General features: G+C 39.6%; 1 protein-coding gene across 1 annotated transcript in view; it reads right to left on the bottom strand.

The window, feature by feature from the left end:
• Window positions 1-24,018, bottom strand: part of ENPEP (glutamyl aminopeptidase) — a 61,093-nt gene extending 37,075 nt beyond the window's left edge. The window contains exons 1-6 of the mRNA XM_081959562.1: window positions 23,061-24,018; window positions 16,453-16,594; window positions 13,534-13,665; window positions 10,514-10,634; window positions 5,125-5,279; window positions 3,667-3,780 (exon numbers count right to left, since the gene is read on the bottom strand). Coding sequence (XP_081815688.1) covers window positions 3,667-3,780; window positions 5,125-5,279; window positions 10,514-10,634; window positions 13,534-13,665; window positions 16,453-16,594; window positions 23,061-23,713 — 1,317 coding nt within the window. The 5' untranslated portion in view covers window positions 23,714-24,018. The remainder of the gene's footprint in view (window positions 1-3,666; window positions 3,781-5,124; window positions 5,280-10,513; window positions 10,635-13,533; window positions 13,666-16,452; window positions 16,595-23,060) is intronic.
• Between the last annotated feature and the right edge of the window lie 2,439 nt (window positions 24,019-26,457).

Raw genomic sequence — 26,457 nt, 5'->3', positions numbered from 1 at the left:
TATACCTGGCTCCTCGCTATACATCAGCGGCCCTGCCCGAACTCCTCGAGCTGATCGCATCGGTGGCGGTTGAGACCCCCAAACTTTTAGTGATGGGGGATTTTAACCTGCCATCGATGGGAGAAGCATCAGAGGGGGTTCGGGAGTTCATGGCTTCCATGACAGCCATGGACCTGACTCAAATGATTCAGGGCCCGACACACGAGGGAGGACACACTCTGGACCTTGTTTTTGTCTCTGGCCAGTGGCTGAGTGATCTGGGAGGAAGGGACTTAACCATCACTCCCCTGTCATGGTCAGATCACTCACTCCTCCGTCTTGACTTCCCTGGTGCTACCTCCCGCTGCGGGGAGGCGGAACCGGAAAGTTCCAGATGGTTCCGCCCCAGGCGCCTGATGGAACCTGATAGGTTCCAGACGGAGCTTGGGCCACCTCCTGTAACCTTGACCCGCCCCCGGGTAGAGGACCTGGTAGTTGCGTGGAATAATGCAACTACCGGGGCCTTGAACCGGGTGGCGCCTTTGCGGCCTCTCCGGCGGCAACGATCCACCCTAGCCCCTTGGTTTACCGAGGAGCTAAGGGTGATGAAGTGCCGCAAGAGACGTCTAGAGAGTCGTTGGAGATCCTCTCGCTCCGAATTTGATCGAACACAGGCACGAGCCCATTTAAGGACGTACCTTGTGGCATTGAGAGTGGCCAAACGCCAATATTGTGCCACTCTCATTGCATCCGCGGAGAACCGCCCTGCCGCCCTGTTTCGGGTGTCCCACTCCCTCTTGTTTCAGAGGCCGCGGGAGGCCCCCCTACAGGGCAGGGCAGAGGAATTTGGTAAATATCTGCAGGATAAAATCGCTCAAATCCGGAGAGATTGGGTTCCTGTCAGTGATCCAATGGAGACGTCCATGGCGAGTCTTGAGGTATCGATCTGGGAGGAGTTTGACTTGGTTGCCATCGAGGATTTGGACAGATTGCGTGGACGACTGCGACCCACCACATGTTTATTGGACCCGTGCCCCTCCTGGCTTGTACTGGCATCCTGGGAGGTTACACGAGACTGGCTCCTGGGCCTAGTGAATGCTTCGCTGAGCGAGGGGTCTCTCCCGGCCGCCTTGAAAGAGGCGGTGGTGAGACCCTTGCTCAAGAAGCCTTCCCTGGACCCTTTGGAGCTGGCCAATTATCGTCCTGTCTCCAACCTTCCCTTTTTGGCGAAGGTTGTAGAGAGTGTGGTGGCCTACCAGTTTCCACGACATCTGGAGGAAAATGATTATCTAGACCCGCGCCAGTCCGGCTTCCGCCCCGGTCACAGCACGGAGACAGCCTTGGTCGCGTTGGTGGATGATCTCTGGAGGGCCAGAGACAGAGGTTGTTCCTCTATCCTGGTCCTATTAGACCTCTCAGCGGCTTTTGATACCATCGACCATGGTATCCTGCTGCACCGGCTGGAGGGGCTGGGGGTCCGGGGCACCGTTTTGCGGTGGTTCGGCTCCTACCTTTCTGACCGGACGCAGCGTGTGTTGGCAGGAGAAGAGAGGTCGACCCTACGCCCCCTTACTTCTGGGGTGCCACAGGGGTCGGTCCTCTCGCCACTCCTCTTCAACACATATATGAAGCCGCTGGGTGAGATCATCCGTGGTTTCGGGGTCGGATACCATCTGTACGCTGATGATACTCAGCTGTACTTTTCCACCCCGAACCACCCCAACGAGGCCATCGAAGTGATGTCCCGGTGTGTGGAAGCCGTACGGATCTGGATGGATGACAACCGACTCAAGCTCAACCCCTCCAAGACGGAGTGGCTGTGAGTACCAGCTCCCCGGTTCAGCCAATTAATTCCATCATTGGCCATTGGGGGCATTCAACTTGCCCCCGTGGAGCGGGCGCGCAATTTGGGCGTCCTCCTGGATGCCCGGCTGTCCATGGATGACCATGTGACAGCCGTGGCAAGGGGGGCGTTCCACCAGGTTCGCCTGGTGCGTCAATTGCGCCCCCTACTGGACCGGGACGCCTTACGCACAGTCACTCATGCGCTGGTGACGTCTCGCTTGGACTACTGTAACGCTCTCTACATGGGGCTTCCCTTGAAATGCACCCGGAGGCTACAGTTGGTCCAGAACGCAGCCGCGCGGGTAATTATGGGGAGTACTAGGTACTCCCATGTGACACCGTTCCTGCGCGAGCTGCACTGGCTTCCTGTGGTCTATCGGGTGCGTTTCAAGGTTTTGATAATAATCTTTAAAGCGCTCCATGGCTCAGGACCTAGTTACTTGCGGGATCGTATTCTGCCCCATACATCCCTGCGACCAATCCGCTCGCACAGAGAGGGCCTCCTCCAGGTGCCGTCCACAAGACAGTGTCGGGGGGCGGCGCCTAGGAGTAGAGCCTTCTCTGTGGCGGGCCCAGCCCTGTGGAATGACCTCCCTCCGGATATTAGGAATACCTCTGACCTCCGCTCCTTTCGTATTAAGCTTAAGACCCACCTATTCCAAGCAGCTGGCCTGGCTCAACTTTGATCTAACCATATCGCTCCTGACGGGCTTTTACTGGGTATTTTAATTATATTTAATTATCTAGGGGTTTTTAAATACTGTATTTTAATTGTTTTATTTGTCAGCCGACCTCCTCCTTGTGTATGTCTCGGTATATGTCTCTGTTATATGTTTGTTTTGTCCATATTTATTTCATATGTTTCATTGTACGCCGCCCCGAGTCCTTTGGGACAGGGTGCGGCTAAGAAATAAATATTATTATTATTATTATTATTATTATTATTATTATTATTATTATTATTATTATTATTATTATTATTATTATTATTATTATTATTATTATTATTATTATTATTATTATCATAGGATAAAAGGAGTTTTGGATTGATAGCTAATTATCAGCATAGAGAGCAAAGAAATAGTCAAAAAGAGGTAGGTAGTGTGGCTCAGTTTCTTGATTCTCTAGAACAGGGGTGTCCAAACTTGGGAACTTTAAGACTTGTGGACTTCAACTCCCAGAATTCCCCAGCCAGCCATGCTCTAGAATTTTACCAAAATATTATATAAATATATCCATCATATGTATCATCATTACATATTATAAAATAGCTAATATTTGGCCAAGATGTTTTTCTACCATCAAGTTTGATAACTCAAGGAGGAAAATGTATAGATTGAAGTTTCTAAATCGGGGGCATTCAACCTTAGTCATTTTAAGTCTTGTAGACTTCAACTCCCAGAATTCACCAGCCAGAAGTGCTGGCCAGGGAATTCTGGAAGTTGAAGTCCACAAGCCTTAACATTGCCAAAGTTGGATATCTTGGTTATAAATTTTATATGTCAGAGCTAAGTAACTTAATGAAAGCTATCCCACTAAAAATAAAAATACCTCAGTGAAGCTGAATTCCTGGTTTAAAAACAAAACAAAAAAACCATTTACTTTATTTGGCAGCAATTCAACAGTATTTTTCCCCAGGATGTTTCATTTAGCCTACGGCTCTGAGATCCTGAGTATTTCTCAATCAAGTACTAACCAAATCTTATGTTGTCTTGCTTCTGAACTCAAATAACTCAAATAAGGTCAGCTAATAGTTATCGCCTGTTAAGCAGCCATACTTAATATTTAGCAGGGGTTCCTTTGTTCATATTCTATAATTATACCAAGATGAGAAATTCTTACCATTTGCCAATTTGCTTCTGTAGCATTTACACCCATAAATTCAAAGAAACTGGCAAATCCTTCATTGAGCCATAAGTCATCCCACCAATCCATGGTCACAATATTTCCAAACCACTGTAATAAGTTAAAAAAAATAAAAATAAGCAAACAGCATTACAAAAGAAAATGAATAGGAAGAGAAATGTATCATCCATAAATGAGCTATTTACATATTGTGCAAGAGATTTTCTCCTTTTGCTGGAAAATAACACAAAGGCAACACAAACCGCAGCTCAAAAAATTCAGTCCCCCCCCCCCCCAAGAGTTTCCGTTTTGCATTTAGATGGATAATAACTGAGAACTGGACATTTTGTGTGGCAAAACTCTATCATTTGAAATGAAAATGTCTTCTTTCTCTTGTCAAATACCAATCTAAACCCTTGTAACTTGCCCATATGTTGAGCAGCCATAATTATGGTGCTTTATTATTGAAGCTTTATGTTTGCCTGATTCCAGCTAGTTTTGTTAAATATTGACTGCATTTGCATAAATATTTATCATATGTGAATCAACATATTCGTTTTCCATCCTCGTGAACATCTTGTTTAAATAAATATAATTATAAGCAGCCCTAGGTTTTTTCGTTTCCATTTTCAATATATTTGCAGTATATATATTGTATAGGTACTACAATCAAGGTTTACAGTATTGGTTACATTAATCATAACTCTCTAATCTTACAATAATACAATAATACTTGTATGTATAGGTATATATTGAAGATACATGTTACCAAGTGAAACTTGACGGTCTATTTATAATAATTGTTTATTGGAAAAATCATAAATATTATCCTTTAAAAGTCTGATGAGGTCTCTCAGAGCACATTTATCTGAAAATGGAATATGTTAAACATAAGAATTTACTTTAATGAGTGCTTGTATTGTAAATATTGGTGGGGAGCCATTGTCTTTCAACCAATCTTGGTGATGAAATTCTGCTGCTAAGTTGAGATGTTGAAATCAGTGTCATTTTTTCACACATTTTTCTTTTCCCTTCCTTTGTGAGAAGAGAGGCCAAGAGAAAAGAGTCCTTATAAATAGCACAACTCTTACAATTTAGCATGATTTATATATGCTGAATAATACAGAGACTGAAGAATAACTACAGCTTTATGCTATAGCATCTGCCAACAGTAAAACCCCATTTAAAATAAAATATTGATAAAGGATGAGGTAAAACCTGTTTGGGAAATATGTATCCAAAACATCAAATTAACCTAATTATTTTATAACTCAGAAGGAAACAGATAAAATTCCTGTCAAAAATGATTTGTAGGATAAGCACATTATAATTTCCTTAAATATAATAATGTACTTTAGTTTCATGTTGACAACAATATTCAGTAAATCTCCAGAGGTGCTTTGCATAGTGAGAGGGGTGGCATATACATTTAATAAATAAATAAACAAACTATACCTGATGGACAAGTTCATGGGCAACCACAGCCGCCACTCTTTGCTTGTTTGAAGCAGCAGATTCTTGTGAATCGTAAAGGAGATTAGTTTCTCTGTAAGTGATCAGCCCCCAGTTCTCCATGGCCCCCGTGCCAAAATCTGGAATTGCTATTTTGTCTAAATGGAACAAGAGAGATGTTTAGCATTCAAACTCTTTCATTTCCCTCTAGTCCATGGGCGTCAAACTTGATCACGTCACATGATGTATCATGACTTATCACAATGTTTTTTGCCTTTGCAGATGTGGGGTGGGTGTGGCCTGCATGTGACATGTGGGCCGCCAGTTTGACAAGCCTGCTTCACAGCACATCTGCCTCTCAACAATCTGACAATGCCTGCTTCTGTGCTTCCAATACAGAAACTCACAGCTGGGTATGACAGGATAATACCTATGAATCAGTTCTATTCTTTTCCATTTTATCTTTCTACCACGTGAACTTAGACACAACCCTCCATATCATTCAAGGAAACCTATAGATTTAAGAGTGAAAACATAATTGAAAGATTGCAAAAGATGAATGTGTCCTTCTGTCTGTCCATCTTCTCAGCCACTGAATGAATTTTAAGTAGAATGGGTTCAACAAGAATAGAGAGAGCATGAGAAAATATCTTAAGAGGCAATAAAAGAAGATAATAATGATATAATTGTAACAATTTATATATTATAACGATGATAAGGACAATGATAAGGTTCAGTATAAAATTAATTCATTTTACTCTCTGCATCATTAGGGTAATTTCCCAGTTACCATTACAAATCTTCATTCATAGCTCTCCCTAATATACAACAACTTTTATATTTAATTTTCTCTAAATCTGCAAAACTTCAAAAATTATCAAAACTGTTGCTTTTTAGATACAACTTTTAGAAACATATTATCTTTCAGATGTGAATCTTTTAACAAGACAGATGTGTCTGCATGGATTTTTTTTAAAAACCAAGGAAAGTACAACATAGCAGGGCTGTTTGTTATAGCTATCCATACCAAAATTTCACAAGTCTGCTTTCACAGATAACCAGAAATTCACATAGAAGGATAAGAATAATAATGAACTTAACCTCTAATGTTACTGCTTCATTTAGGCAATATGTGTGTGGTGTGGTACATAAGCTCTAAACTGAAACTTACATGTCACATGAGCAAATATTATATAGAACAGTGATGGCGAACCTATGGCACGCATGCCACAAGTTCACCTTTTTAAAAGCTATTTTTCGCCTTTCCCAGGCTCCAGAGGCTTTATAGGAGCCTGGGGAGGGCGAAAAGAGCCCCCCCCCGGAGGCTTCAGGGACCGTCCGGAGGCTTCCCTGAAGCCTTCGGAACGCTTAAAACCACCCTCCGAGCAAACCGGAAGTGACTTCCGGGTTGCTCGGAGGGTCGTTTTAAGCGTTCTGAAGGCTTCAGGGACCGTCCGGAGGCTTTCCTGAAGCCTTCGGAGCACTTAAAACGACCCTCCGAGCAACCCGGAAGTCACTTCCGGTTTGCTCGGAGGGTGGTTTTAAGCGCTCTGAAAGCTTCAGGGAAGCCTCCGGACGGTCCCTGAAGCCTCCGGAGGGCCTCCGGGGGGGCAGGGGAGGCTCTTTTCGCCCTCCCCAGGCTCCTATAAAGCCTCTGGAGCCTGGGGAGGACGAAAAAAGAATGTAAAAATGGGGGGTCGCGCGTTGTGCATGCATGCGCACCGGGGGGGTTGTGCGTTGCATTATGGGTGCGGCACACCCGCACACGACCCCCCTGCGCTCCCCCCTTGTGGCACGCGAGCCAAAAAAGGTTTGCCATCGCTGAGATAGAAGATGTAATGGGACCGCTTACATATTTAATGTAAGTGAGTCATTCCATGGTACCATTGTAAATGTCATATTAAAAAGGATTAAACCACTGTTGGTAAATTAATTATAGAAAAAGGGAGATGCAAAATGTACATAATCTACAGAGAAACAGTGTTTTGCAATTAAATTCACAGCTTTGAATGTAGTAATATATGTTGCAGGATCTAATCTGGGTCAGTCACTGGGACAAGACGTTTAATTTTCTGAACTTTCAGGCTCTTGCTGGAGCCCATCCTCAGGATACTTCTCTCTTCCGATAGGGGCTAAATCTCTGGTCCCGCCCAGATTGGATCCTGCAAAAGTATCTCAGGATGTATATATTTGCCTTCATTTGTGAGTACTTCTTCAGTAGGGCTTCAGTAGGCAAGAACAAACAAGCATAAATAAAACAGCATTTACTGACTCAAAGTGGAACTGTGGAATAACAGGCAAATCCCTGTAATTTATACTCTGGGCGCACAGGGCCTTAACCGATCACAGTACTTGAAAAAGCCTGCCCAAATATGAATGTTCTAAGTTTCCCTCCAAAACAGTTGCAGTTAAAAGTTAGGGTCATCTAAAGGCTAGTTTCACTTTAGCAGGGCTTAACACAACTATATATATTCAATACATAACACTGTATGAGGTACGCAGGCAATCAGTCCACCTTTCACCACACCCAGTAATAATTTTCACTGCTTCAACCACACTAATTTCTATAGATTCTTCCTGTGCTTCAGTTGAAAAGTGATTTGAAATATTTATTGATAAATGAATGAACTAAATGTATGGTTCATGCAATGAACCATATCTGGTTCTATTCACCATGACATGTAAGAGCATGTCTTTATAGCAGATAATCAATATTAGTTCAAATGAAAAAGATGGACTCAACAATCCTTGGAGGAGGGGAGGGGAGAGGCTGACATCGTTACAACACGACATGCAATCCTGGGGCTCCAGGATTGCTGTTGATATCTCTGCTGCTGGATGGTCCTTTTGGACCTAAACCATCCCATAGAGATGGTGTTAGAGAAGGGCACGTCCTGTTGTTCTCAGGGGCATCGCAAAGCCCCTGATCGATCCAGGAGAAACTCTTTTTATTCGGCTACAAGAGAAGCAGCCATTGAAGCTGCAGAAGGTTGGCCTCTGAACGGAAAGAAAGCAGGAGAGAGAGTGCATTGAAATGGTGAGAAAAAAATACTATTAGAGAAGAGAACACCCAAAAAGAGTAAAGTAAAGAGTAAGATTAAAATTGAAGACAGAAGAGAGTAAGTGGCGGATTAAGTCTGTATTAAAATTAGTGTATCTATCTTTCTTTAACTTCGTTTTTTTTAATGGATGGAATTCTTACAAGTGCCTCTTGCTTTTTAAATTGGACTGGTCTCTTTTTTCCTTCTTCTTCTATTTTTCCTTACTTTTTGTATCTGTGGATCAAGAATCTCTTTCAATGCTCGGTTGGATTTTACCTTTTAAACTTTTTTTCTCAAATTCGGAACAAAGAGAGGGGTAAAAGCAGAGGAAAAAGAAGTAACACTGCCACCTAGAGGCTGGAGGCTTGGAAACACTGTTTTCTTTGAATATCTGATATCTCAAAGTCCTTGATTTTGTTTATTGAAAGGGATAGTGGGAAGAGCAAGTGCTCTTTTGGAGCATTATTAATAGCTGGACTGGACTAAAGAGAAAGCCTTGACTTGAAAGATTATAGTGAATTTGTTTGAAACCTAGCTATAAGCCTTGGATGTTTTAGTGGCAGTGATTACAACCTGGAAGAATGGCGCAACATGAAGAAGAAAAGGAATTAACATTGCAAACAATTATGCTAGAAATTCAAAAAGTACAGAGAACATTGAAAAGAGGCTTGAGATTATAGAACAAAGAACAGAAAGAATGGAGGGAAGAGTTGAGAATATCTACAAAATAATGATGAAATTTGAGGATATTCAAAAATGCAGAAAAATATGAACAAAATGATAAGAAAATTGTTGACATTGACAGCAAATCGAGACTGGATAGAAATGATATGTGTGGAATATTGAAAGGAGAGATCGACAAACTGGAACTCTGTCTCAGATTTCAAAACTAGGAAGAAGAAAAGGGAGAAAATCTGGCAGAAACAATGAGAGCAATTTTGGCTGAAGCACCAGTGATAACCAAAGGCAAGCTGATGGAAGGAACAGATGGAGGGTTTCGAGATAAGATATGCAATGAACAACAAGCTGCCAAGAGAAGTCCACATAAGACTTATTGCGAAAACAATTAGAATGCAGATTTTACAAATGGCAACAGATATTGGACTGCACTACTACTGGAAGGATACAGGATGATGAAATGAAATGTCACAATAAAAATTAAGCTAAATTTAGTTAAATTTTGAGTATTATGTATAGGACAAAGTAATAATAGTTATAGTCAAATAAATGATTAACAATGATAATAATGCATTTATATACACTAGATTGATAATATGAAATTTTATATAAACTGTAAGTGATCCAAAAAGCTTGAAATCCCCATATCTTCTTTCTTTATTTTTTTCAACATGGGTTTCTTGACTGGTAGCAGTGGTGGGTTCCAGCAGAGACTACTGCCGGTTTGTTCAGGGACACACACGTGCACAGTATAGCTAAAATTATTCTGTGCATGTGCAGAAGCAAAAAACAAGATGGTGGCGCCTATGGCACCACCGGGAGAACCGGTTCGAAGGCGTCGCAGGCCTGGGTCGCTGCCAATTCCAGCAACCCAGGCCGCCAAGCTATAACCGGTTCAGCCGAACCAGTCTGAACCAGTAGGAACCCACCACTGACTGGTAGTAATATAAATTTCTACTTCCTTTATACTTATATCTATCACAGTTAACTCAGAATTTGATAACACTTATTTCATCCTCACAGTAACCATTTTATTTACTGAAAGTACTTCTAAAGTGTGCTTTATTGGGTGGTCACAAAATTATAAATGAAAATAGGTATATAAATGCATAAAATACTTGCTTAAAGTGGATTCTATCCAATTCAATTGAGATATGTTAATCTTTCTCAATTACTTGTTGGCATACAATGTTAAATTGTTTTCCAAAACCTGGCAATGATATACAATATGTATGATCCACACCCAGAAAATACCCAAGTTAAGGCAGAAAAGTCAACAGCAATTGAATACCTTTCTTCACATTGCTTGGAAGCCAGGTATGTAGTTTAATGTAATGTATATGGTTTGTGTATATGTTCTATGGTCCTTTGAGCCTATTCTGATATAAAGATTCTGTTTTAAAATTGTTTCCATTATTTGCACTTTGTTCAGCTTGATGTACTTTTCCTCTAGTTGAGAAATGAGATTAAAACTGCTTGGAAAGAGAACTCTGTTGCCAATCTGAGTAGATTATACTTGTTGCTGTGGACCAATAATTATATGCCTATAAAACACAACTGTGAGCAACAAGTAGCCAATTATTTCAACTTAATCTTAGATACAATTTTCAGAGAACACATAAACTGAAAACAAACATTTTAACGTTCATTAAAAATGAAGAACAGAAATTTACCCAGTTTTGGAAGGGAATAGTTCATGCTGAAATACTCTTCAAAGTAATCAAATACAACTTTGGTTACGTTTGCTGCATAGCTGGCTGTTTTTAGCTGGAGTGGTTGGGCATAAATGCGGAGCTGTAAAACAATATAGAAGATATTACCAGAGAGATTGCATCTTGATACTATATTTATTCAGTTACTTCTTCTTCTAAAAGCTAACCTTCCTGATATGATTTGAAATGCGGTACTGCAGGCTAATTTTGCTGCCAGTAGTTTAGCAATTCGATTTCCCACTGGCTCAAGGTTGACTCAGTCTTCCATCCTTCTGAGGTCAGTAAAATGAGGACCCAGATTGTTGGGGGCAATATGCTGGCTCTGTAAACCGCTTAGAGAGTGCTATAAGGCACTATGAGAGTGCTGTAAAGCACTATGAAGCAGTGTATAACTCTTAAGTGCTATTGCTATTAAGTGGAGTTACAGGTATTCTTTGAATTACAAATGGAATGGAACCTGCCCATTCTACTTGTAACCTGAGGATTCGTAGGAGTGACGAACAGGCTGGGGGAAGCCCGTAGAAGGCTGAACAGAGCCTCAGAGGGCCGTATCCAGTGGTGGGATTCAGCCAGTTCTCACCACTTTGGGTTGTTAAGTTTCTGAGCAGTTGGTGAACTGGTTGTTGTAAGAAATCATTAGGGCAGAGAACCGGTTGTTAAATTATTTGACTCCTACCATTGGCTGTATCGAGCCCCCTGGAGGCTCCATTTCAGCCTGCAATGGGCCAGGGGAGACCTCTGAATGGCCCATCAGGGCTTCTGAGTGGTGGATTAGCCACTCAGAAGCTCCATTTCGGCCAGCAACATACAGGATGAATGTTGTAGAGTCTTTGTAGTTGTAGAACAACTGCCATGATTTGTAGTTTCGGGTCTCATTCGGAAACACTAGGGGGCGCTGATCATGTAACTGTGAACATTCGCTAAGGGAATACTCATAACCCAGGGATTACTTGTATTAAATTATGGACAAATCATAATGTTTTTTCAAACAATTTTATTAGTAAAATTGCATAGTTTGACAGGTTTATTGATATTGTTAGTATCCTTGATTAATAATGTCCTACACACAGACACACACAAAGACACAAATCAATCCTTTCATAAAGGATAATCTCTGTGAATTATTTATTAACTTATGTTCTCAGCATCTTGAATTTAGTACAAGCATAAAATATATCAAGATAATGATATAGATAATATAACATCCTATGCAAAGTCCAAAATGTTTCGGATATTATGGAAGTTCTTTTTATGCTTTCAGGTACAATATAATTCTTTCTCCCTTTTTTTTTTTTTGTTAATGTAATCTTCATTAACAGAAAAAAGCCAACATTTGGTAAGATACAATATCAAAGCACTGGAGCAATCTACTTGAATAGGATTCTGTTAAAATACAACTTTGGGTCTCTGCCTTATTTGATTTCAGAAATTGTGAATCTGAATTGAATTGAAAACATAGTCTCAGGTAGCAAATGTTTGTTCATTATAGTCTTGAATAAAGAATCACAGGATTGTGAAGGTCATCTGATCTGATTCATTCTATAGGTAAGTCTCTATTTTAATATTGAAAGAACTTACAAAGCAGAATCACACATTAGGGGGTTTATCCCAGGGGTGAAATTCAGCAGGTTCTGACAGGTTCTGGAGAACTGGTAGCAGAAATTTTGAGTAGTTCAGAGAACCGGCAAATACCACCTCTGGATGGCCCCAGAGGGGGGTGGGAATGGACTAGGTGGCCAAATAATAAATTGGTTTGTATGAAATAATTTCAAATTTTCATTCACAAATTTACAAAGGCTCTCCGAAATGGGTGATATTGATGATCACGATAGAAATAGAGAAAGAGGAGGATGTGGAGTCAAGCTATTCTCTAAAGCTCCTGAAGGCAGGAGAAGAAGCAATGGGTGGAAACTAATCAAGGAGAGAAGCAACTTAGAACTGAGGAGAAATTTCCTGACAGATAGAACAATTAACCAGTGGAACAGCTTGCCTCCAGAAGTTGTGAATGCCCCAACACTGGAAGTCTTTAAGAAGATGTTGGATAGCCATTTGTCTGAAATGGTATAGGGTTTCCTGCCTAGGCAGAGGGTTGGACTAGAAGACCTCCAAGGTCCCTTCCAACTCTGCTATTGTATTATTGTATTGTATTAAGCTGTGTTTCTCAAGATAGGGGGTCATGAAAATATCTGGACCTCAGTCATACAAAACTTAAAATGAGGACTTGGAATGGTTCCCCTTGGAAAAGATGCAAAGCATTTAAAATAAATATTCCTTTGCGTAGAGCTCAATATTTGTGTGTATATTTATTGCCAATATAAGAACGGTTTGCCTTCCTCTAAAATATTTCTCAATTTTACAACCCAGCCTTGACTTTCTTATTGCTTTCTCCATCCAAATAAGCAGGACAGAGTCTGATTAGTAAAAGTGGGGAATGGGAGTGAGTGTTTGTGTGTGTGTGTGTGTGTGCTGATCAGCAAAACCTGGCTAAATGCTACCATCTGCTGCGTCAAACCACCACACATATCTGGTAGGTTGTAATGTAGTTTGGTGGTTCACAGAGGGGAGTGGCTTCTTTTCATGGCTGGTGGATGAGTATTAGGATATTCTGCACAATGTATTCTGTTTAGCTGAGGTTTTATTTCACACTTACTCTGAATGCATGGTTTCATTCAGATCTTAGATAAAAATATAGTTTCAAGTATCTTCCCAGAATGTAGCATAATTGCATAATTAGAAGAAAGCCAGGCATGCTTCAAAATTATAAACGTCTTTACTAAATCTTTAGAACGTGATATAAGAGAACTTTGTGAAATAGCACAATGGAGCAGAAAATGATATGGTCTCTTTTTGCAGACAGAGAAACCCAACTATGGGAAAATTACTTAGGATATGACTTTTGGTAAAAGCTATAGCTTGCTTTTCATTCTGCAAAGCAAAACATACTTGAGAAAGATTGCAAAAACAACCAATGTAGAACTTACTGGAATTCCACGAGATGATTTTCTTTCTTCGTATTTAAACTGGTGCACAGCCCAGGCCACCAAGTAAGTACTCATTTTCACGGATTTCCTGAATATTGTCTTTGTCCATTTGTTATCTATTGAAACATTTTTCTGGGGAATAAAAATATGGAAAAAATAAACGAAATGCTTACAAATGAAGCTTTTCTGTAAAGGAAACAATTGTCTATGATTCTTTTATGTACAGAATGAAATCCAGAAACTCAATATTTTTCATTGTTAATGCTATAAGAACTGCATCTAATTCAGTTTTCTGTATCTCTTTGTTGTCATCTTGTTGTCCTCTGGATTTATGGTGAGCCAAAATTATCTCTTTTTTGTTGCTGGAATATTGCTGAGCAGAATTTTCCTACTTGATTGCTCTAACTATCTTGCAATACATTTTTTTTCTTCTGAATATAATTTTTATTAAGGAATTTAATTACAATAGTTGAGACCAATGCATGCTAAATTTAGAGAAAAAGAAAATGAATGGAAGGTAAGAATAAAAAGTGCACAAAAAAAGAAAAAAAGAAAGAAATGACTTACAACCTTCATCACAAGTGCAAACAAATTTAATAACTCTTCACCCACTATACGGTTAAACAGATATCTCTTCATCATATATCTCATTTCTTACGTATAAGCACATCCATAAAACATAAAGTTTTCAATCATAGGGTCACTAAAAGAGTCATAAATGATTCCCAGAACCAAGAGAGAGAGAGACAGAGACAGAGACAGAGAGAGAGGAAGACAGACAGACAGACAGACAGAGAGAGAGAAAGACAGAGAGAGAAAGACAGAGAATGACACAGAGAGAGATAGAGAATCTTATTTTAACATTGATCGTTAACCCAACTGTATATCCTTTCCTTTACTATAAACAGTTTGCTTCAATAGATGGAAACTTTAATTCAATCAAATATTTGTGTAGAATTTTACTTGTCTTTATTCTGCCGCATGGGTTTCGTCAAGGTTTTAACAACCTCTTTTGTAAATCCAATAAAACCTTCAGCCACTTTCTTTTGCATATCCAGTAAAGTATCCTATCCAAAACATTTTCTTGCCTTATCATTTGAGGTTCCACTTCTCCCTTCTTTATGTCTTTTAGGCATAGTCTATCCTCAAAAGCAGGTTAACAATATCAATATTATAATTACTAATTCCTGTCTTGATCCCCATTAAAATTTCCAACATTATAACATTTTGTGTCATATTATAAGCTCTATCATCAACTAACATCACAAACAGGCTTGCATTTTTTTTATCCTGCTTAAATCTTAAGTACTCTCTAGGATCTAGTTTCTGATGTCATCACTTATCTTGTGTTATGACTTGCAATAGGCAAGATAGCCAAAACAAATCTGTTTCCCATGGCAAGTTGTTTATTTTTTTAAGTTAATTCTAAAATCTTATATGAAAAATAAATATTAAAAATATATTAACTCTTAATCCTCTTACAACGTTTTTAGATCAAAATCTCACTTAGTGTTTTGCTGTTTATTTCAAAATTTAAACTTAACTCTTTACAAGCTTTATGTCTTATCTTTCTTTTGTTCAGAATTGCAGATAAGCTCACCGGATGAAGACTTTTGAAACTTGTTATTTCAAAGATCTCTAATCGTTTGGGATGGTTAATAAGCAATTTCCAAAAGTAATTAGGAAATACCCAGCTTACCAGAAATTTAATCAAGTCTTCAAAGTAACTTCATTTCAATTTTTTTCCAAAAAAAATTTCTATATGCAAACCATCACTTTTTTTTTCTAGAAATAGGTTATGGAACCCAATTACAATTACTTAAGGATGCCTGCTGATAAGCAGATTCCACTGAGCTCAAATGCCCTTATTTCCAGGTAAATACACTCAAGGCATTAAAGTTGAATGGAAGTGTTTGTGTGTGAGAAAGAGGAAGAAATACTCTTCATCAGTTCACTATTCAGAAATACCCTTTGTTACTTATCGATATTCAGAAGGGGAAATCTGGAAGTTATGTAGCAAGTGTGAATTGGCCACAATGCAACGCATAATCTGTACACATAAGCATAACTGAAACAATACAACTGAAACTACATATAATCACACACAGTTGTCCATTGGATCCTACCCTTTTACACTGTGGCATTTCCAGACATTGGGTTATTCAAAGAAAATTGTGCTTTAGTACTAATATGAAAAAGTATTGTGTCATTCTTTTTATGGGTCAGGACTGTCTACACCAGTGGGACAATTCTTCAAAAACAGTACACAGAGGGGTCAAATTTGGCTGTGGGAAAAGCCAAGAAAAGAAATATCAAGTTTGAAAGTGGCCAATTGGATCCAAAATAGCTAGAGCAGCAATTCTCAAGCTGGCCACCTTTAAATGCACTCACAGAGACACACCACTTATGATTAGAACCACCCACATACCCACAGCCACATGCAGACAGCAGTTATGCACCTGTGGTGGGTTCCAGATCCCGTTCCAACTGGTACAGTTGGAATGGGCCCGGCAGCGTTCACATGGATGCGTGCAGCGTGCCGAAGACTTAAAAGACGGGTAAGGAGCTTGGGCAAGTGGGTGGGCCCTCCGGAGCACTATACTGGAACGATATCCAGTGCTCCGGGCAGTCTCCGGTACACCAGTATCAACACCAGTACCGGGGCGTACCACCTGCAACCCACCACTGGTATGCACATAGTCTGATTAGTTCCTTGGGAAAAGTGCATACATACATATAGATGAGCCAGATTGAGCAAGGGTATGCTAACTCATTATGTCCTGCATCCAAGTTGCAGGACATATTAACAGGCAGGCAGGAGATGGGTGGGTAGGTAGTTAGGTAGGCAGGCAGGCAGGCAAGCTGACAGACAGACAGACAGATAGACATTAATAAACAAGAAACAGTCTATATACATACCTCCACTGGCATATTTGATAGGACTTCATAGTCACGTTCATGAGTAATAGATATTGTATACGTTGCTTTTTTGTTAGGTTCATCAAAGCAAGGAAATGATTTTCGTGCATCAGTTGGCTCATGATCTGTTGCTGCTATGTATCTATGGAAAAGAATGAAAATGTTTGTATTAAATCATTACTCGTGGATATTTGGAATAATTTATTAGAAGAATGGGGACAATGCTTACTTATTTCATCTGAATAGCAAATGGATATCAGATACCTATGTCCCATGTCCAAATTAGACAAAGAGTTAGTTCTATAAAAGTAATATTACTAAACTTTCAACACGTATTGGTTCTAACAGTTGGAGAATGAATGGATGGATGGTGAACCAGATTGATCAACACATATAACAAACAAAATTGCAATCAAAAACCAGGTTGCTAAGTGCTTTCAAGTGCCTTCAATGTTTGCGTGTGTGTTTGTGTGTATTTAGAATAAGTTTTAGCAACTTGTCAAAACAGCCAGGAACTAGTATATTCATAATAATATAATTCATCAATTTGAGTATCCTGTATAACTTTGTCCATTGCTCAAGAAATACAGCATTCTTGAATGACCTGGAATATTGGGCTGCAGAAGTTCACCCAGAAACCTACTGAAACAAGTCGGTATGATGATGTTTCTTATATTAATTTATGTGTAGATAATTTAAGTTACCAAGGTAAACTGCTACTAAAACTGTTTCCAAAATTAATATTAAACATTTTCACATAGAGGTGAATTAGTTTATTAAAGTGGTTTATTAAAAGCATTGTGTATATTGTGCACACTTTCCAATTGATGAGAACATACAACCAGATTTGTCTCTTAAATTAATTCAAAGTGTTGGTTAATTTTTCAATCACATGTTTAGAAATACTGTCAACTGTAAGGAAGGTCCAAACAAATACAGAAAAAATAATAAAGAAGAAAAATAATAGACTATAATTTCTCTGAAGCTTTATAAGTTTTCATCAAGAAACAACTTGTCAGGGTCCCTGGCTCGATCCTTCAGTTCTTTAAATTCTTTAAAGTTTAAAAACTGGACTTAAAACTTTGATTAGAACATGTAGCTAGGATTTTCATCATTTACTGATAAAATACAAAAATGTATTTTGAAATTCAGGCACCAATTTGAACTCTAGCTCTATCATGATGATGACCTGTTAGAAAATGAATTAGAAACTACATTTGGAGTAAATAACCATAGCAGAGACAGCCCATAAAAATGCTATGCCATTTCCAAGGTCAGAGTAATGCTGTAGATATTGGAAAGGTCTTGCTCTGAAAAAATGATGATTGCTTTCCAAACCTATCTTTTTCTCATTCTTACTTTTTTAGTCAGCAATCATTCTCTTAAACCATTTTGAGAGGGCTATAAAGCACTATGAAGTGGTATATAAGTCTAAATGCTATTGCTATATGAAATTTTTCAGCATCCACAGCCTCTTTCACTTCATCATTCCAAAAATCATTCTTTTTCATGCTTCCTATTAGTACAATTCCACATACTTTTCAGGCTCTCTATAATGCCATTGTTTTCATTCTGTTTGAAATAACTTCCATGTCCTTGTTACTGATTCCTTCTGCCACAAGCCATCACATCAATCATACTTTTCAATTTATTCCTTGTCATGTGTACATATGAATTAAATCACACAAAATACTGAAGACAAATAGATATTTTGAATATGGAAAAAATATATGAGGCTGTACATTCTTTTCAAGCCCCAAGTAACGTGTTTTTTTTAAAAAAATGAGACAGGGTATTATTTTCTTTTGACCCTTAAAATAAACACTTGGCCTTATTTTCAAGGAGGTCTTATTATTTTTGAGTGCAGGAGGTGGCGAGCGTTGCTGTGTTGCAATATTTTCAGGAAGAGCTTATTTTCGGGGGAGGGCTTATTTTAATGCATGCACTCAAAAGCCTGATTGGGCTTATTATCTTGGGAGGTCTTATTTTCAGGGAAACAGGGTAGCTATGTTTAACTAGCTAAGTAGTATGTCTTAGTTGGTGTGGGGAACACCTACAGTTCTAAACCATCCCACCCAAATAATATTGTCCAGGCTTTTCTTACCCTACAACAGGGGTGTCCAAACTTGGGAACTTTAAGACTTGTGGACTTCAACTCCCAGAATTCCCCAGCCAGCCATGCTGGCTGGGGAATTCTGGGAGTTAAAGTCCACAAGTCTTAAAGTTCCCAAGTTTGGACACCCCTGCCCTATAACTCCTAGAATTCCCAGCAAGAAGATAATGAAAGCTGTAGCCTCAATACATTTGATGGGTCCTAGGTTAGAGAAGGCTGATGTAGACAAAAATAGAATTATGTTCCAAAGTACCCATTAGTACATACCAAAATGTGGTGAGAGCACGTTTTTACATTACTTAGCTTTCAAGGGTATGACAGCTTTGTTAGGGGAAAAGGATTCTTTACTGGTGCTGTTACTGAGTACATAGCCCTTAATGGTTTTGAAAGGAAGACTAAGATCAACAAATGGATAAGGTTTGCCTTTCAACTCCTTTTCATCTATTTAGCAGATTACCATAAAACAGATGTTCCCTCTTCTACTGTCTCTATGTAGTCCATTAATTGCCACGTGCAGGAGGGACTTGGCCACACATACCCTGCGTGTGTATAATGAGAGCAATCTTGCTTTTTTTTTTTTTTAGTTAACATTCTGCTTTACCGATTCTGTGCCCCCAATCCTGTCTCACATCTTCATTTCCTCTAAATTTCTTCTTGCAGTCGTAGAGTTCAGAGTTTCTTCTGATTTTCAAATCTCATTGCACAAAATACAGACTGGTTTATGGTTCGTACTAGAAGCTGAAAGAGTTCATGGATGGAATCAGAGAGTGCTAGCTAACTACCTTAGAAACATACTAATTAAGAGTACAATTTAAGGCATTTCTACAGCATTTCAGAAGTCAGAATACAACCCACAACAGGGTCTTTGTAGAGCTTGTGGCACCACAGGACTTACACAATTTTCAGCCTGACCTATTCTTCTGAATACTTCTTTAAATTTCATTTTATTAAGGAAAACAAAATTTTAATTTCGAAGCCTCCACAAGCATCTCAGTACAAACATGGCCAAACAAAACAATACATATTGTGTACATCTGAATCAGTCTGTGGAAAATTATTTGTTCTAGGTTTTAGATACAAATAATGATTAATACTATGTCAGTACTAACATTGCTTCATCAGTTTCCTATTTACAATTCTGACTAAACATGGGAATGAAGGATGAAACTCACTCAGACTGTCACTCTTCCAGGCAATATATCCAAATGGCACTGGATGATGCGAGTTGTAGTCATACATCTGGAAACCATGAGATTGGGAAAGGCTGGACTAGGCACGGAAGAATTCCAAAACTTTGGTTTAATATGTATTGTACTTTCCCAGGGAACATTCACTGTGATGAAATGAATTTCCAATTGAACAATAGCTTGTAAGATTTTCAGAAACAATGCTCTCTATGCTGTAAACTTCTACCATAAATGCAGCCTGTTATGAAAGCCTGCAAGATAGAATTAGGTTCACTGCAGGGAACTTGCAACCACAGCATCCTTAACATATGGCTGTTCAGCTTTGGCTTAAATAGGTCCTCCCCGGAGTGCTCTCTTCCATCATCTAACAGCTCCTGCTTGAAATTTCCCTAATGTTGTAATTTCCACTCATCGATTCTAGCTGAGCCCTCTGGACGGGGATGGGTTCCTGCCAGTTCTAATCTCTTCTATAGAAGTGGTTCCACAAATCTACCGTGCCGTTTAGAACCGGTTCCAGCTCCCTCCCCCCGCCCGTCCGCACCACGCTTGCCCCTCCTGCCGCTCACTGATTGGCTGGCTCACCAATCGCCCCGCCCGCCTCTAAGAGTCCTATCTAAACCTTAAAGTCTTAAAGCTGTCAAGTTTGAACATTCCTGGGGTTTTTTTCTAAAGGGTTAGGGGTGCAAGGGTTTTGTAACTTGACAGCTTTAAGACTTGCATACTTCAATGCCAGAGTTCCTGAGCCAACATGACTGGAAGAGGAATTCTTGGAGTTGGTCCATAAGTCTTAAAGCTGTCAAGTTTGAACACCCCTGGGTTTTTTTTTCTATAGGGTTAGGGGTGCAAGGGTCTTGTAACTTGACAGCTTTAAGACTTGCGGGCTTCAAATGCCAGAGTTTCTGAGCCAACATTTTGGTTGCTAAGCAAGAGTGTTGTTAAGTGAGTTTCACCACATTTTACAAGTTGGCCATGCCCACCCAGTCATATGACTGCCAAGCCACTCCCACTCAGTCACATGGCTTGCAAGCCACTCCCACCCAGTCACATGGCCAGCAAGCCACTCCCACAAAGTAAGCCACATCTACAGAAGAGGTTCTAAAAAATTTGAAACCCACCACTGTCTCTGGAGCAGCAAAAAGCAAGCCAATTTCAAAATCTGATTATTTCTCAAAGCATTAATAACTTGAGCACAGAAACAAGAGCTAAAAATATTCAGAGAATAATATTCTCTTAAGCTAAATACCTAGCACATGGAATTTGCCAGTCAGGTAATAGTTGGGTTGAAAATGGGGTTTAAATGGATAGTCTGTCTCCTTATTATGTCCAAAAGGCTGCTACTGTGGCATTGGAAAGATAAACTCAGGGCCCCATATATTCAATGGATGGAAGACCTGATTGTATTTGCCACCTATGAATGGAGTGCCTATAAGATTTTGTATGGACAAGTATAATTAAACATGGGACTCGGTTTTACAAAATACAGTAGGTTAAAAACATGACCGTTATATAAATGTATTAGAAATACATGAATACTTGAATGATGTTTGTACTAGATAAGTACATGTAGTCTTCTATTTATAACAGTTCATTTAGTGACCATACACAGTCACAACAGCACTGAAAAAGTGACTTATGACTATGACAAGAACCATGGTGGCACAGTGGTTAGAGTGCAGTACTGCAGGCTACTTCTGCTGCCTGCCGGCTGCCTGCAATTTGGCAATTCAAATCTCACCAGGCTCAAGGTGGATTCAGGCTTCCATCCTTCTGAGATCAGTAAAATGAGGACCCAGATTGTTGGGGGAAATGTGCTGAGTCTGCAAACCGCTTAGACAGGGCTATAAAACACTGTGAAGAGGTATGTAAGTCTAAGTGATGTTTCTATTTTTCACACTTATAACCTTTGCAGCATCCCCATAGTCACATGATCAAAATTCAGATGCTTGTCAGCTGACTCATATTAATGACCGTTGCAGTGTTCCAGGGTCATGTGATCACCTGTTGTGATCTTCAGGCAAGTGAAGTCAACGGGGAAGCCAGAGTCATTTAACAACCGTATTACTAACTGCAGTGATTCACTTAAAAACTGTGTCAAGAAAGGTTGTAAAATGGGCAAAACTCATTTAACATCTCTCTCACTTAGCAACAGAAATTTTGGGCTCAATTATAGTTGTAAGTAGAGGACACATGGCTGGCAAGCCACACCCACACGGTCACATGGCCGGCAAGCCACTCCCACAAAGCAGGCCACACCTACAGAAGAGGTTCTAAAAAAGTTTGAAACCCACCACTGTCTCTGGAGCAGCAGAAAGCAAGCCTATTTTGAAATCTGACTATAGAAATCTGACTATAGAATTGTAACTGCTTGCTGTTATGATATATCATATTATGTTTTTTTCTTTTTCCTTTGTTGCATTTTTTTTAACTTTTTAGAAAGCAATAGCTGTAGAAATTTACAGTGTAGAGAACATTGTTTCCAAAAATCTTACAAGCTATTGTTTTATGTATTTTTTTTCTGTGACAACATATTCATTTCTATCATAAATGTTTTTGCATTTTGTTCCTTTTTTTCCTTTTTGTTATTATTTTAAAACCAATATATATGATTTACGTATACGGGCTGAGATGTTGAAATGTCTCTGATGGACACCCCTCACTACCAAACTCCTGTTTCAAAAACAACAACACTTTGGAGTTGTAATTAAGAGGTTGAGAAGCAACAATCAGATTCATATCTCGCCTTCCACTGATACATTTCTACATATCTAACAGTAGTCAATTCTTAATCTGGATGATGCCAAACAATTATACATAAACATACCTTACAGGCAACAAACAGATGAAATTGTGCATTAAAAGGGGGGGGGGGAGAAGCAAGGCTTCCTGGATGTATTTTCTACGAAAACAAGGCCATTGTTGTATAAATAATGACTTTCATTTATAATATCATAATAATTTAAATTAAACTACCAGGCATATGTTTCCAGTCTTGTAACATCTGTCTAACAATATAAAAGTATGATTAAGAATAAGATAAAGAACGTTATAGAACAAAAGCTCAAGAGATACGTGCTTATATTGTTGCCCTTGCATTCTGTAAATATGTGGTAAACCATATTCCCACAACCACCAACTATCTCCTCGTTGTACTTATCATTATCCCATTATTGGGATCCTTAATATTCATTATATATACAAACAAGAAAGATCACAGTTTTGTGGTGAGGAAAGAGAAGGTGTAAGATGGAGAGAGAAAAAGAGCCTTGTGTGAAAATTAATAGTGCAAAAATGTTAAAAGAGAGATTTACTTGGTCTTTCCATTCTCCTCATAGCTTGTTCTATAAAATCCAACCAGCGAACCATTCAAATAGCCTTTGAACTTCATACTCAGGTAATAGTTGCTAGGACGTAAGTCTTCTTCGGCCTCTATCACCACATATTCATACGGTTCATATCCAAAACAACGCTTTATTGCAATGACCTGTCCCGAGGATGTTCTGAGCTCAGGTATTTCCGTGATCTTCGTTTCTCTCAGGTGAAGCCACAAATGCCTTGTTGTCTGTTCTTTCAAGCTGATGGAGATATTTACCATTCCGGTGTACACCTCAGCTTCCATCTCAGGAGTCAAGTCCAAATCGTAATGAATTGGCTCAACATAGTTGGGCAGCCTAAAATTCACCCAGGCTCCATTTTCATCATTTTTGGCACTGCAAAAGACACTGGGCTTTGAAGGAGGTATAACTTGTGGAGTAGTAGATGACTGGTTTTGTTGGGTGGGTGGTTTTGTTGACACTTGCCCATTGTCTTCTGGAGGATAGCAGGTCTCAGGTTTTAATCCTAAACCTAATCCGAGTCCCAAAATTAAGGCCACAGCAGATACCACTCCACAAATGATGGCCACGTGCTTGCCTCTCATACAATACATTTTGGACGACTTGTCTTCAATATCCATTCCTTGCATCTCCCACTGTGCTTACCAAACTTAAAACTTAAAGCAGACACATTAAGCAACAGTGTGGTGGCTTGCTCACTCTCTTCTCTCTCTTTGGCTGAAGGGACTCCGCTGGATTTAATAGGCTGTCTCTTCCTCTTTCCTTTTCATCTGCTTTTGCTTGTCTCTCTCCTCGGTTCCCTTTTAGACAGTTAACCAAAAGAAAAAAGTTAGGTTTTTTCCAAAGGAAAATGACTGGAAAGCAGAAATCGGTTCAGGAGAGAAGAAAGAAGGAATGCATGCAGAAGAACTTTGTAACTGCTCCCGATTTGCCTTATAAGCAGCACAACCCCACCCCCAGCTCCTCCTGCTCTGGTCAGAGTTAAATATAAAACAGTGCTGTGTTAATCAGCAGTTGGAGATGATCAAATGCCAAAGCTCCGTCAGCAACTTTCTAAAAGACAGCGCACTGCTCGAGAGGTGTCGCTGATCAAAAATCTCAACTTTTGTAACTACCTTTACCTTTCTCACCCAGTTTCTTTTATGGGCAGGATTCTCCTTGGACTTCCACCTCACGTATTTGGGGGGGGGGGGTCCACTTTCTTGATTTTGAAAAAAACAAAGTCCTTTCCACTTCTTAAAAGTTTTCTATCTGGGTTTTCCAAATGGATGAGCTTTGCTTTCAGTTCTCCTACACCTACAAATGCAGCTTCTTTTCTTTTCTTCTTCTTTTTCTTTCACCGTCTGTTTCAGACAGTAAATGTCAGCTCTCTCTCTTTTTTCCCCTACACACAGAAAGCCAAATGTAATCCCCAAGAATCCACTCTAATTTGCATACCGAGCAAACAGGCGGCAGTGGACATACACGTCTGATTTAGCTATTTGTGGTTCACACTGTTTGTTCAAAGAGATAATTTGGGTACTTAGAGCAAAGATGATTTCTGTGGTCTAGTCTGCACGTTACAAACATCAGAGCAAATGCATGAAAAATGAATTTGACATTCAAATGATTCTTATCCCATGCATGAATACTTTTTGCAATCTTTGAAAACTACGCATTTCCAGGAACCTATTCTTGCATTCCAACAAGTGTGCCAAGAATAACCTCGGGATTAGAGGGGTGGGGCAGCTGGATTGCACATTTAGGTTCATCTTTTTTGTATTGAGAGGCAGCGTCTGAACCAGAAGGTTTTGCAGGAATATGGATCCGGAAATTTGTTACTAAATGAGATCACTTCGAAATGTATACCACTGCTCATAAATAGTAATTTTGCAGAAAGATGTCATGTTTAATAGGACAGGTAGTCCTCTACTTACAACAATTGAGCCCAAAATTTATGTTGCTAAATGAGAATTTTGTTAAGTGATTTTTGCCCCATTTGATGATTTTTCTTGCCACATTTGCCAATGGAATCACTGCAGTTGTTAAATCAATAACACGGTTGTTAAGTGAATCCGATTTCCCCGTTGACTTTGCTTATCAGAAGGTCGCAAAAGGTGATCACATGACCCGGGACACTGGAACCATCATAAAGTGTCAGTTGTCAAGCATCCGAATATAAATCATGTGTCTATGGGGATGCTGCAAGGGACATAAGTGTGAAAATGGTCATAAGTCACTTTTTTCAGTGCCGTTGTAGCTTTGAATGATTGCTAAATGAACTGTTGTAAGTTGAAGACTGCCTGTACTATGTAGAGGTCAGCTGTTGTTCTCTTATGGGTTCATTGAAAGGCCCAGCTTGACAAATGGTGCATAAACTTTCACAGTGTGTGAAGGAAGTAGAGTGCCATGGTAGCCTAGTGGTAAAGACACTCAGAAGGTTGAGAGTTCAATCCTAAGTATTGCCAGTTTTTTCTCTCCTAGAGCACAAAGGTAAAGTACCTGCTGTGAATTCCACATGGCATCAGGAAGGGCATTCGGCCAGTAAATGCTCAGCTCCATCCAAATGCCTTGACTTTAATCTGAATAGGGACTACAGGGTGATAAAAAAGGGCAGTAGTGTATAAATTAATGAGTAACGGATTGACAGCAAGGCCTTTGAGTTGTGGCAGGAGGAGAAAGATTAGATCCTGAAAAAAATAGAAATGGAGAGGCTTAACGAATAAAGGGCACTGAGTGAAAGTGTATAATCACATGTAGAAAGAAGGGTTCAAAGGACTGTTTAATAAATAGAGTTAATGGTGTTGGCTTGAGCAGTTTCAACTCTTTTATCATATCTCATGTGCTTGATATATTTCATTATATCATAGATTTAGTCAAGGCTGTGGTTTTCCTAGTTGCAATGTATGGCTGTGAACGTTGGACCATAAGAAAGGCTGAGTGCCAAAGAATTGAGGCCCGTTGAACTATGGTGCTGGAGAAGATTCCTGCGAGCCCCTTGGACTGCAAGGCGATCCAACCGGTCAGTCCTAGAGGAGATCAACCCTGACTGCTCTTTAGAGGGCCAGATCCTGAAGATAAAATTCAAATACTTTGGCCACTTTATGAGAAGGAAGGACTCACTGGAGAAGAGCCTGATCCTTGGAAAGATTGGGGGCAAAAGAAGTGGACGACAGAGAATGATGTGGCTGGATTGAGTTACTGAAGCAGTGGGTCTGAGTTTAAATGGACTCCAGAATGGTAGAGAACAGAAAGGCCTGGAGGAACATTTTCCATGGGGTCACAATATTTAATTTCTTTGTCTCATTGTTTCTTCTCCAAACAATGCTTACTCTGAAAAGAAATATCATGATGGGTATACCTAAACATAACTAAACCTATCTGTATAATATTG

Source organism: Natrix helvetica (genome assembly GCF_964273705.1).
Source record: "Natrix helvetica genome assembly, chromosome: 7".
Classification (NCBI taxonomy): domain Eukaryota; kingdom Metazoa; phylum Chordata; class Lepidosauria; order Squamata; family Natricidae; genus Natrix; species Natrix helvetica.
This window is presented reverse-complemented; position numbering and strand designations above follow the sequence as displayed.